We start from the raw sequence: 13,611 nt of genomic DNA, 5'->3' as shown, positions 1-13,611 counted from the left end.
GACACTTTACAGTAAGTGGGTATTCATTACTAATTCCTCTGGTATTCATTGTAACAACATTAGTCACGAAGGACTAATGTGGCTATAGTATTTGAGCACTGGTTTATTTCTCTATAAATCGGCAGTGTAGTGTGCAGTGGTAATTCCCTTTCCCTGACATCACCGCAATGCTGTTGAAGACCACGCCGCTGTCATTGGGGGGATATTCAAAATACACTGTGTTATTGTCATGGAAGGCAATGCATCCAGCCACCCTGGCTGGGCAGTCCTCAGGCAGCTGCGCCGTGCATACAGCCCGTTATTTGTCAGTGGAGAAGAGCATTGTCCGTTCTTCATCATTTCTCCCCCAAACCATGGCACATATTCCATCTCTAGCCTACCTGAAAGGTTGTAGTGAGGTGGGTGTTGGTCTCTTCTCCCAAGTACTTAGCAACAGGACGAGAGGAAATGGCCTCAAGCTGCGCCAGGGGAGGTTTAGATTGGATATTGGTCACGGAAAGGGTAGTCAAGCATTGGGACAGGCTGCCCAGAGAGGTGGGGGAGTCCCCATCCCTGGAAGTGTTCAAAAAACGAGCAGATGTGGCACTTTGGGACATGGTGTAGTGGGCATGGTGGTGTTGGGTTGATGGTTGGACTGATGATCTTAGAGGTCCTTTCCAACCTTAATGATTCCTAGTTTTTATTTTCATTAAAAAATAATCCAGCCACCAAGCCAGGAAACGTGAAATTGCTACTCTACCCTGAATTGGTTTAGTGGTGGACTTGGTAGTGTTAGGTGAATGGTTGGGCTGGATGATCTGAAAGGTCTTTTCCAACCTCAACGATTCGATGATTCTATGATTCTATCTCCCTGCCTCCTTCTGCAGTGACACCTTTTCGGAGGACAACTCAGTTACAAAAACAGACTTCTGTCCTGAATATGTTTGGGTTTTGGGGGTTTTTTTAACTCCCTGGCCACAGGTATATATTACAATTCATTAAAACGATTGCTGAGGGACTGTTCTTTCAGACACCATTATCAGGTAATCTTCTGGTTAGTCCAAGTTCAGACTGGACACCATTCCCATGACCACCCTTTGGTCATGACCTTTATTAACTTGCCCCACATCACCCCAGAAGGGGATACAAAGTGCTCACTTACTTTAGGGAACAAAATGTTCTAAAAAAGCACAGAAACATAAAATAAAAATGGAAGTCTCCCCATTCTTCAGCACAACTTCAGGAGCTGCAAAAGCACATTAGATGGTATTTTAACAGATGGCCCAAACGAGAAGATGAAGCTCAAATGGTTTCAGATGGGTCTTTGCCATTTTCTGCTGGTAATTTCTCAAGCCAATTGCAGACCTGCAGTAACTCTAGAACCAGGGAGCAGCCTACATGTAATAGGTGTTTGCATAAGGATCTTCCTATAATTATATATTAACTAAAGTCTAGCCATTGTATAATACTGTAAAAGATAAAAGTATTTAAAACATGAAGTCTAAGAATACATCACTGTGACCAATTTCTAAAAGAAAAAAAAAAAATCTCTGCAATTAGGCCCTCTTTTTCATATTCCTATCTATGCAACATGAACTTCAAGCAGTTCATTGCACTTTTCCTGTTTACTAATTTTATATAATTGTGTGTACCATGAGCACATTTGTGCAGTTTCTTCCTTTTTTTTTTTTTTTTAATCACTCTGCAGCTGGTAGGGAGATGATACACCTCATTATCTTATTCTGTGGGTCATCTAAAATGAGTATTAAGTAATTCTGCCTCCTGCAGCTTTGGTATGGAGCCAAGAAGAACTAGGAAAAGTGAGATGCTTGACTTAAAAAAGAGGATGCATTTTATTTTTGACATAGAAATGTGTTTTCACATGGCATGCTTCTTTCAACAGTTTTGTCATAGCTAAACAGGCATTGCAAGAGAGAAAATCACAGCCTCCCAAAACACCTCCAGGTAGCTCAGCTGGGAGACAAGTTTCACTTTCAGAGCCCACCACACTTGTACGCCATTACCAATAGGCAGACTAGCACCTCTCAACGAGCAACACAGGCTCCTCCCTCTGAATAAGGGTTTTGGATGAGGATTTCTGTGACTGTGATATCAGTAGATGCATATTTAAATCAAGGATTAATAAATATTTTCATACATAAATTGGGCTTCTCCGCCTAGAGTATAATTGAAAGGTTTTCAGTATCTTCTTTTATCCTAATCTGTTTTCACGCTTGGGTGTCCTTGCATTTTAGTTTGTGCGTCTGCTTTCTAATCATCTTTGATTCAGAAGACTGCAGATTGGGAACGGTCCCAGCTGGGGGTGGGACTTCTCAACCCCCCATTGCCTGATGCTGACCTGTGGCCACGGCAGCGGGGGAGCACAGTGAGGGCATCTCACAGGCATCCAGCCGGCCGTAACCCAGCTCAGCAAGAAGCATAGTGAGTAATAAACTACACAGGCTTCAGTCATGGAGCTTGATGAAATATGACCCTGTGGGACAACCCTGTGTACTGGTCTACTCCATCAGTGAACAAGTGGTCAGTCAATGCCCCTGGAAAGATAATTACCCACCCAGCAAAGCACACAGGCATTTTTGTGCCTGAAGTCAGAGGGGCAAACATCTCTACGGACGAGGCAGGCTGGGGTATTTTTAGCCATGGAGCTGTTACTGCGGTGGATGTCTCGGGGAATGGTTTCCTCTGGAGAGAGCTGCCAGAAACTTTATCCCTGCTTTTCTGTGTTGTTTTCCTTGTAAATCAGCTCTCTCACAGAAAACATTACACTAACATGACCAATCCCAGATACTCAACAACAAAACTCCTAAAAAGTCTTACCCAGACAGTCTCCTCATCTATCTGACCAGCTGAGTAAACTTGGAGAAGTAACTAATGACTTGCATACACATATACAGGAAAATATTTGGGTTTAAAATAAATCCCCAGAATACTGTAACCCTCAGTGCTTTACGTTGCAATGACTTTCAACCCTTAATGAGGTATTTCGGTCAAATGAAATTAATGATGCCAGCAAGCAAACAAACACCGTACCTTGCACACCTAAAACACCATCCGTTCCCCGTGTGGGCTCCATTTTGAATAATGCAAAACTTCAACCCTACTGAGAGGCTTTCTGTTTCAGAAGGAGAATGCCAAGTCAATGTGTTGGCAAGCCTACGTAGGCTCCGTGCCTTAACGCCCCGAAACCTTCTCAACATCTCACCCCAACCAACATTCGTTATTAAATGCTGTTCTGCGGGCACTTACAAATCAGCCGTGTGAAAAGACATGACCCAGCGAGATGGGGAACAAATGGCAATGCCTGTTACCAGAGATGTTAATCCTTGTCTAGTTGTACCAGCAGGAAAATGTGTCCCTCCTGAAGACACAGGGCGTGGGCCGACAGCCAGAGAAACTGAACTCAAACAGCATCTAACAAGAAGGAAAATTCCAGTATTTGACAAGTATGAGTGATCTCCAATTTAGGTTGGGGAATTTTCTGTGTCAAGTAGTATCCGATGGCAAATGCACTCTTTACTTTGAAACGCCTGCAAGTCCAAAGTGAAATTCCGCCAATTTTTTTCCTAATTCTAAACTTCATTAAGTTGATGCCTGCTTGTAGAGGGCTAAGTCTGTGAGGCTCATGTTTTTCTGAAGTAACATTTTCCTGTACAGTCTATTTTCTGTTACAATGACTGGATTGTAGAGCTGAAATGAATGACAGAATTGTTTGCTGGATTCATTACCAGATACCTTCTTTTCTGAAGCCCAGAAAGATAAATTAGGTTTGCAACAGAGATCATTTTTGGTTTTCTGAAGCAAAGGTTTCATATCATGTAAAACATTCCCCGACAGCGACTTGTGTTACATGTTTTGCTCAGTAGGTATACTCCCAAGCTTATATATACAAGAGAATTTCCACCTCAAGTTGCCGCATATTTGTCCTGCAGATTTGGAAAATTACATTTAGAGAAAATAAAACCATTTGGAAATAACCCTTCAACAAAGCCAAAAGATTTTGTGAATCGTGCACCAGCTTTAAGTCTGTGAGAAGGTGGAGTTACTCATGTGCCAGGGGAGGTGGGGATGCAGCAGGCCAGTGCGGTACCCTGTCTCCAAGGATGGTTGGCAGAAATGAGAGGAAGCCAGGTCAGCTGAGAAGTGTCCTGCCCTGGTCAGCATGCCAATGGGGGTGCCAAGGGGTAGAAACCAGGCTGAGCCTTGTGACACCAACCCTCTGCCGTTCATCCCAGTTGCTCACGTGGTTCATTTCCTCACGAAGACCTGGCTGCCATGATTTCTAAGGAGGATCAGCTCCTCTGATATTCCCAGCCAGACAGCAAGAAGCATGTCAAACATGCATATATATTTACATGCATTTACATATGTATATAAAATTGTATGGGCATGGAGGAGGGGTATATTATGGCAGTTAGATTAACCCATGTCCCTTTAGCTCCTAGGCATCCTGCAGGACAAATGTCTGATTTCAAAGTAAAATACTCTTTTACTCCCAATGAGGAAGGCTCTGGCTCTTCTGCTCTGCCAAAGAAGTGGGAAAAGTTTTGGGGCCCTCTTCTCCCGGTGGCTCTAGGTGTCAGTCCCATGCCAGGGGACATTCCTTACCCAGGCTGTGAGTATCTTGCTGTGTGCTCCTCTGCAATCCATCCAGGTCCCCATGGATGAACATGAGCCAGCAGTGTGCCCAGGTGGCCAAGAAGGCCAACAGCATCCTGGCTTGTATCAGGAATGCTGTGGCCAGCAGGAGCAGGGAGGTGATTGTCCCCCTGTACTCGGCGCTGGTGAGGCCGCACCTGGAATGCTGTGTCCAGTTTTGGGCCCCTCACTACAAGAAAGACATTGAGGTGCTGGAGCGTGTTCAGAGGCGGGCAACGAAGCTGGTGAAGGGTCTGGAGAACAAGTCTTATGAGGAGCGGCTGAGGGAACTGGGGTTGTTTAGCCTGGAAAAGAGGAGGCTGAGGGGAGACCTTATCGCTCTCTACAACTACCTGAAAGGAGGTTGTAGTGAGGTGGGTGTTGGTCTCTTCTCCCAAGTAGCTAGCGATAGGACAAGAGGAAATGGGCTTAAGCTGCGCCAGGGGAGGTTTAGACTGGAAATTAGGAAAAATTTCTTTACGGAAAGGGTGGTCAGGCATTGGAACAGGCTGCCCAGAGAGGTGGTGGAGTCACCATCCCTGGAGGCGTTTAAAAAACGGGTAGATGTGGCACTTCGGGATATGGTTTAGTCTGGTCTACCCTTGATTAGTCTAGAGTGGGCTTGGTAGTGTAGGTTAATGGTTGGACTGGATGATCTTAAAGGTCTTTTCCAACCTAGATGATTCTATGATTCTATGATTCTATGATTCTATGACATCAAACACCAAACGTCTTGTCTCCATACCAAAATGTCTTGCTGTGGCTCTAGGGTAAGACTACAAGCAGGCTTGAATGTGTACAGTAAAGCAGGCTTAAATGTAGATAGTATTTCTCTATGGATGTGTGCAGGAAATACTTCTCCTGACGGGTACAAACTTGATGAACCAAAGCTGCATTTGTCTGAAGTCAAGGAACTAGAGACTAAGGAACCAAGGGGGAAAAATGCTAAGTTCCTACTGAAATCAAAGGGGATTTTGGCACTGACTTCTATAGGAAATGTCTCGAGTTGTTGTAGTGAGCTATAACTGGAAGAAAGCTTGAAAGATAATCTTTCAGATTCAGTCTAGGAGACCACGTGTGGGGGTGTGTTTACAGCTATAATTTATCACTCTGTGGTGGAGACCCAGAAGTCCACTGGAGAGAGAAAGGCCCTCCTGTTTGAGGCAGGCAGCATGTTTTTCCTGGAGAGCAGCAAGAGGGATCAATGAACCCACAGGAGAGCAGATCTACCACACAGCTGAGCTGCAAAGCTTGGAGGATGCTGCTTCTTCCAGTCCCTTTTACAAGTTCTACTTGGAGCTATGTGTGGTCCAGCCCTGACTTCAGCTCCCAGTACAGCATTGCTTGCTTGGTTAAAAAGACTTTTTTTGGGGAAGAACCCTGGCAGTTTCTTCCTCAGAGCCAGCATTACCTTACCTTACATGCCTTCTAGAAATGTATTGAACTAATTGACGAGTTTTTAAAATTACCTATCTGGAATGAAATATATCTGTTCAATAAATACCTTCTCTGTGAGCAAAAATTAACGTCATTAATCCTGCTTTGCAAACTGGGAAGCTGAAACACAAAGAGGCAAAGTAATCTAACAGAGACAGTCAAAGCACAAAATATAACTAGGTTCCTTGCGTCCAGCACAGGTCACACAGCTGGAGGCTATCTCAGTGGCCAAAGCCCAGCTCACAGACATCCCTCTTCCAAAAAACCTGACCTTACATCTCAGGCTAGATCGGAAAAATAAAGCATAGATATCAAAGGCCAAATTCCAGCCTCATTCAAACACACTCAATTGAGTATTCATGCAACAGAGGTTAACACTTGCAATGATTTTTATGGGCAATATTTTTTACCATAGGATTTGTGGCATAGAAAGGCATGACTTCTCAAGAAGGTTCAATAATTGTGCTATATTTAACAGTACCGAATAAAAACATAGCAGTTGGATCAATATTATATTCATATTTTATTCCATAAATAAACTCCATTGGTTTGTAAGCTGGTTGTTTTTACTTCCAAAATGTACAAATAAAGATTTAAATATTTTTGGAGGAAACATTACAGATGGTTTTAGTTCTGAAGTTTTGATGCAAACATACTTCTTGGCACCACTTCTTAATATGCCATTTCTATAAATAGTTAATGCTCACAGAAGTGGAGTAAAACATATATTACAGTGAAAAACACAAAAAACAGTGTTATAATCAAATTTTTAAATATTGCTCTTTAACAGGTAAGCTTGCTATGTAGATTCACTATATAAACAGGAATAGAGTTCTTCAGAGAGCTAAAATATTGGTCCCTTTTGGTATGTTAAGTACTAATGTGAAACTGCTGCTGCTATGATTACGTGGTAATGCTATTTCAGCTAGTTTCTAAACATAACAAATAATAATACTCATTTTTCTTTACTTCAAGGATTTAACTCACAGGAAAGCAATTAAGAGAATACTTCAGAGAAATAAGTTTTCCAGGTCTTATAAACCCAGTTCTATTGCTACAGAGACATACACTTTTTGAAAGATTAAGATAAATAATACCACTGTAATTCAGTATTTGCATTAAAAATTCTTAAAATTATTTCCTCTGGGTAAACTGACCAAAAGGTAATGTTCTGAAATAGCTGTGTTCCCTCTTAGACTGTTTTTGATTACTTGAAAGTTACTTAAAATTTCAATTGAAATTTAAATGATCTTTCTGTATATAAAGAGCCAAAGACAAGAAAAATACCTCCAGATAATTGAGATAACAGTAAATTTTATGGCTTATCTAGCAGTCAAAGGCATCCAAGATCCAATTAGGATGATGGGCAAGAGAATCCTTTGTTACTCTGTGTTTCTTTGAAGGAGCTGGTCCAGTAATTGCTAGGGAAAAAAAAAATGCAGAACAGCCTTAAGATACCATTAAAATACATGAGATGTCTATAAGTGTAGAAATCCTCAGTAGTAGTGTAGGTGAGTGGTATTAGCACCTCAAATCTTCTGGCTACGTTGCTCAAAAAAAAGACAAGGGAAAAAAAAAAAAAAAAAGCCTAATTCCAATACAAGGTTCAGCTGTTAATTCAAGTTTAAAGAAGTGTCTAGCCCCGAGGACAAGATTTAAAAAAACATCCTTTCCTCTCAGGGTTTGCACATGTTTAGGGTGGGCTCTCCAGGCAGGTGCTGCCTCTACGGACTCCTTTCACAGCTAAAGAAGGGTTACAAATCTGTGCTTGGCATTCAGAGTGCATCCTTACCTTTTTAAAGATCTCAACACGCAGTCTGTTACTCTGGGTCATGATCCGTTTCTGTTTTTCTTCTTGTTTCTTTTTTACTTCAGGTAAATTGTCATAAATCCTGGAATGAATTTAGAAAGGTAACTTCACACGTCGCCCCTGGGACTTGCAAAGAATTTGTTTTTCTTATAGGAAAGGTTTGCCTTCAATGGAATACTTGTCATTAATGGGCATCTCTAAGTATGTGAATTAGAGTTATGGCATGGGAATTATAAATTATTAATGATAATGTTTTTATATAAAATCTGACTTGCTGAAAAACACTTCTAATTTTGGACTAAAAAGTAAAGAAAGAGACAGGATCAGGTTATCTTGATGCAGCAGCGTAATTCTGGAGTAGCTTCTAACAAGCTCAGTGGAGTTGGTTTCAATTTATAGCAACATAATTCAAAGCAGAATCTGGCCTGTACACTTTTTTTATATTTATGTCACCAAATTAATACCAAGCAATTATTTTCAAGTATTTTTCTAAAATATAAGAAACCCATCATTATAAGACTGTAGACTGTTAACAGTTGTTCACTGTCATTAGGAACCTTTTTTACCAAGGAGAACATAATGTGTCTATTTTAAAAACAACGTGAGTTGCCCTCAGAAAGGTGACTTTTGGTCTGATCTTTTTCCATTGAAGTCAATGATAAAATTCCCAGGGGTTTGAAAAGAAACCTTCCTGCGGACCTTCCTTCGCAGCACTCCTGTTCTTTGCATGCATACGACGCCTGTTAGTTCTCATTTTTCCTCCTGCTATTTTGCAATACCGAGTTCTTGAAGCAGCCTGTTTTGGCTTGCACTCAGCCAGGAGATTGTATTTTGGAGAAGAGAAATGGGACACATCTCAAGCACGGTTAAAAACAGGGTGAATTCTGCATGGTAGCCATTTCCAGCTTTCCTTGCTGTAAATGACGGCGTAAAGTGCAATGCAGTTAAAGGTCAGACGCCACACTTCTAACGCTTTGCTGTAATAGGTGCCAGCTGTAATTCCCACACTAGGTGCCATAATCAGGATGAAAAAAGCCCCAGAGTGACTGTACTGCTTACATTTTTGAAGGTCCAGCATGAGGTGCCTCTCAGGGACTTAGTTCTCACACCATGGGTACCCCATGCCATCTGAAACTGCTAGAAAAAGGACGCTGGAAGAAAGGGCAGGGCTGACCCAAATGTATCCAGCTGATACAGTGGAAGAAAAACACGAGCGTTGCACAAAAGCATGGCAAGCAGCGTGGCCGAACAACCTTCCAGCGCTATGAAGATGATGTGGGAATACGCTGCCTCAGGCGTGAGATGGCAGCGATTCGCGGTGAACTCTAAAGCAAAGCGATTTGTACCTTTTAGATCTCATATGCATCTCCTTCTCTGGAATGAATCTTTCCTTTGGTTTGAAGAGGTTATCTAGCAGAGGGAAAATAAAGTTAATATTGGAGGAATCCGCATTTACTGAAATTTTAAATGTCACGTTCCATGTAGTTGTGATATGATATTTCTGATTAAATTTTTGATGGCTTAAGACCAGATCCAAATCTTCACAGGTCGATGGAAAGGCATTTAACGACTTCACCTGGAGCTGAATTTGTTCCTGAAGCTGCCTTAACAGAAAGGGAAGGATGGATAAGACCCATAGCAACCACCTTCATCGCAGAGTTCATTTATTTTAAATGCATATGACTTTTGTCATTGTCACATGCAGCTGTGTATGCCCTTTATTCAGATCAAGAACCAGCGACAGTTTCTGCTATATCAAGGGATCTATTTTCCCCACGTGCTCGTGCAGGCAATTGCACCCGCGCACACTGGCCGCATCCTCAGCTGACGTATGTTGGCAACCTGGCTTGGTATGATCATTTCTGATTTAATTTACACCTGTTTTGCAAGGTTGTGAATAATTATGCCAAGCGTCAGGAGAAGGAAAATTATATTACTCTTTCCTGATCAAATATAAAGATATCTGTGATAATTCCAATCAGCATTTCCCTGGATAGAGGAAAATAATTACCGTAGCAGTCAGTGAGTCTCAGGAATAGGTGGTTTTAACACCTTCCTTGCAAAAATGGTTTCTGAATGGGAAGGGATGCTGTTCGTACAAGGTGGGAAGCCAGTAAATATGTAATCGGAACTGATTCTCGATGAAGGAGACTGTGTCTAACCACGTTTATCAGGGAGAGGAGGAAGGAGAGGACTGCTGCCTGCACGGCTGCGTTATTTAGATTTACACCAAGATGATGAAAGAAAAAAGCGGGGAGACAGGGGCAGGGTCCCCGCTCCGTACGGCAGGACACATCCAGAGGAGGGCAAGGACCATCCGGGCGGTGCACGAGCGGCTGCCCTGATGCCCGCGGGCAACGTGGGTAGCTGTCACTTGAGCTTCTCGGTCCAGGTGTGTGAAAGAAATGGGGCTACGTTCTGGCCTCTGAACACAAGGACAACCGGAGCGCTGCCTGCACCCAGCCAGGTCCGGGCAGTTTTCCAGGGGCACTGAGGACAGGGGTGTGATGCCCTGTGTCGTCACAGTAATCTGAACATCAAAGGTATTTGCCAGTATATTTGCAGAACGTATCTGTAAGATAAATACATGGGCAAAGTTTTTAGCACTTCTATTTTCCAAGGAAGTTTAGAAGACATAATACATATCACAGCAGGCACCATGTCGGCCTCTTTCTGCCGTCCCACCGAAGAGACAAAATACAATAATCAAGGCAGACAAGTAAATACAGAGAATAATTTGTTCCAGAACTGCCCAGTGCAGACGCTGGCCTTGAGCAGACCCGGTGAGCACTGCCCAAAGAAAGACCCCTTCCCCACCAGGTTTGCTTCCCTGCTCTTTAAGACACCAAATGTTTCAGGGATATTTGTGGGAGATGTCTTAGCAAACAAACAGCCCCGAGCAGCTTACGGGGCTACACCTAGAGGCAAAGTTGTACTCAGATTACCGTGTTTCTCGGGAAAACCCTACATGTCCTTGAAGATCACTGGTGTATCTTGATGTAAAAATAAAAGGGAGCTTTGCAGCAGTTTCTATTCTGAACCGGTACAGTTTTCAAAACACAAACTGAGAAAGAAGGGGAGGCTGCAAAGCCTCCTCTGCCTGAGGACTAACTTTTCGCCACTTAGCGGTTGTCTACACTTAATCATGTTTATTAAATCTTCAGTACACACAAGCAACATGCTCAATTTGCTAGGAAAATATAATTTGCCTTTTATTTATTAGTGTTTTTATATTCATTTACATGTTCATTAACTTAAAAGGAATAAACACTTGGATGCTGTTGCTGTCCAAATAACCCTGAAACTTAAGGGAGTAGATTGCCTCTGAGCCAAATGGTCCTGGTGAAGGATTAGGGTCCAGGGTCATTGATTTTCTGGGACCAGCATGGCTCCCAGCGCACTTCAGAGCAGCCTCAGCATAGTCCCTTGCTGCTCGAGGCTGCACACCTCACTCTGACAGCTCAGGGTTGCAGGATGCATCCCTTCCCGCAAGGCACGTCCTCTAACCCGGAGAACGGCACGGGATCAGTCTGAAACCGTATAAAGCCATCACTATGGGTTCTCTGCAGAGGTAGAACAAAAATAGGAGGCACTTCATGCTGCACAGCAAATTCAGGCATCTTTTTTGTCTGGGCGGTCCTCAATACGAGACCCTTGATGTCACCACCAGTTCCTTGCGTGTTCCCCTGCCCTTGGGCACAGAAGAGCATCTGAGGGCGCTGGAAATAACACCCCAGCAGAAACCTGCGCTACCTGCACCAAGCCCTCACACAGTGAGTCAAGGCAGACCTCCCGCAAGATGCCATACGATCAGACAGCGTGACTGGCAAGCACTGAGCCCAAGATTTATATGATTGCCTTTGCTCTGTGAGTGACATCCACTCAAATTGATGAACTTTTATTCCAGGAATTCTCAGACATAGGATTTCCGGAACAAAACTAATTGTTTTAAGGTTCCCCTCCTTTTTTCCTGCATAAAAGCTGTTAATGACACATTAACATTTCCAGACCTCTGTGCATAGCCACCAGAACATGCAAGGGATGAAAAACCCAGCCGCGGATCTGCAGGCCTGCGACCCATCTTGTAAACAGCATGACAAGCTAATCTGTAATTTTTTCTACAAGATGCTAAGACAGGCTGGCCTCTGCGTTCGAGTCGGTGGGAAGCACCACAGAGGCCAAGAGCTGTGCGGGTGCTGGAGCGTACGGCCGTTCCTCCAGAATAATCCTCTCCTGATGGCATGGAAACGGTCTTGAAGGGCTTCAGACCCATCGCTGCCCGCAGTTCTGCCTGGAACTATGTGTGTGGCTGTGCCGCTGGCTTTGAAGGGAAGGATTAGAAAGAGACTCTGGGGAAAATCCTCCAAGAAAAAGGTAAATCTTGGTTATAAAAATACCCTTTGTGAAGCAGCTTGGAGTCAAAAGGTTAATGCTTAGGGGTAAACTTTCGTGTAGTATCTCTCGCCTCACTCTCAGGTAACTATGTATAAGAAAAAAAAAAAAAAAATCACATGCAAGCACCAAGCAGAAGTAAGGCTAATCCTTGATGGATTTTAGGATTAGGAATCAAAAATTAACTGAAAAATAAATAAAAAATGGTATAAATGAGAAAATAAAAATCATACGTGCATTTAAATGTTTGTTAATATCCAATACTGAGAAGGAAGTGTATTTCAAAGTGGAAGAGCAGCACGCATTCAGAGCTATAATAACCTGCCAAACACGTCATGAAGACCCGAATTAACATTCTTTCCTACCAAGTGAAGATCAAAGGGGGGCATAAGGTGGACAATTCCCCAGGTTGATAGTCTTCTAAATTGCATTTTATCAAAGTTCCTTATCAAATTTCACAGCCTTGTATTACTTCTGGAGAAAACCATTCTGAAGGATAGAAAAGAAGGGATTTCAAAGCAGACATTCAGCATGTCCAGTGATGCACTGCAGTTAAAAAAAGTATAGACAGATAAGCATGAAACACTTCACTGGTGTTTTATTTAAATCTTGTGAAACTACCGAGCTTCTGGTATTTACACCAACGCTGTGTGCAACGGTGGTCTGACATCTCCATAGTGGGAGAAAGAAGCAACTTCAGCAAGTTGTAAATGAAGGTAAATGGGTCATCACTGCAATATATTTTAACTAATTCTAAACTGCACCTCAGACAGGATGAGTAACTTTCCTGCTCGGGAAGTTAGTAAATGTTTAGACAGAGAACAGATAAAATGATTGTGTTGGAACCATCCCCTGACTTCCTATTTACCACTAAATCACTGAAACACTTAAAAAAGAAAAAGAGTGGCAAAATTTATCAAAGGCTAAGCTCTGCCCATCAAAATATACATACATTTTCTCCTAACATGAATGCAAATTCTCAAAGTTTGTTAGGAACTAAAGCGTGCCTTTGAGGATGTGTTGCCAGTCCTTGAAAAGCAAAGCACTGGTAGTGGTGGTTCTCTAATTAAACTGCTTTTTTACTGAACTGAAAAAATAACTCACCAAAAGCCCATTCACCCAGAGAAGCCCTAAGATAGAAAAGATTTTTTTAAACATTGCTCTTTTTTAAATCAACAGTGCCCTAAAAAATAAATTAGCCTTGAATCTAAGATAAATGTCAAGGTGGCATTCAGCTTAGCATGACCATAGCACTTGACTGGGAATTCATCCAGAGAATATAAACTAGTGCCTACACCCAGGGGCGCTGCCCAAAATTTTGCACATCGTATGTCAAT

General features: G+C 42.5%; 1 protein-coding gene across 1 annotated transcript in view; it reads right to left on the bottom strand.

Moving 5' to 3' along the window:
* Positions 1 to 7,454: 7,454 nt before the first annotated feature.
* The window catches only part of C10H10orf90 (chromosome 10 C10orf90 homolog), a 69,922-nt gene continuing 63,765 nt past the window's right edge, over positions 7,455 to 13,611 (bottom strand). The window contains exons 7-9 of the mRNA XM_075717959.1: positions 9,229 to 9,292; positions 7,865 to 7,964; positions 7,455 to 7,493 (exon numbers count right to left, since the gene is read on the bottom strand). Of these exons, the coding sequence (XP_075574074.1) occupies positions 7,455 to 7,493; positions 7,865 to 7,964; positions 9,229 to 9,292 (203 nt within the window). The remainder of the gene's footprint in view (positions 7,494 to 7,864; positions 7,965 to 9,228; positions 9,293 to 13,611) is intronic.

This window comes from Pelecanus crispus, chromosome 10, assembly GCF_030463565.1.
Source record: "Pelecanus crispus isolate bPelCri1 chromosome 10, bPelCri1.pri, whole genome shotgun sequence".
NCBI classification, from domain to species: Eukaryota; Metazoa; Chordata; class Aves; order Pelecaniformes; family Pelecanidae; genus Pelecanus; species Pelecanus crispus.
This window is presented reverse-complemented; position numbering and strand designations above follow the sequence as displayed.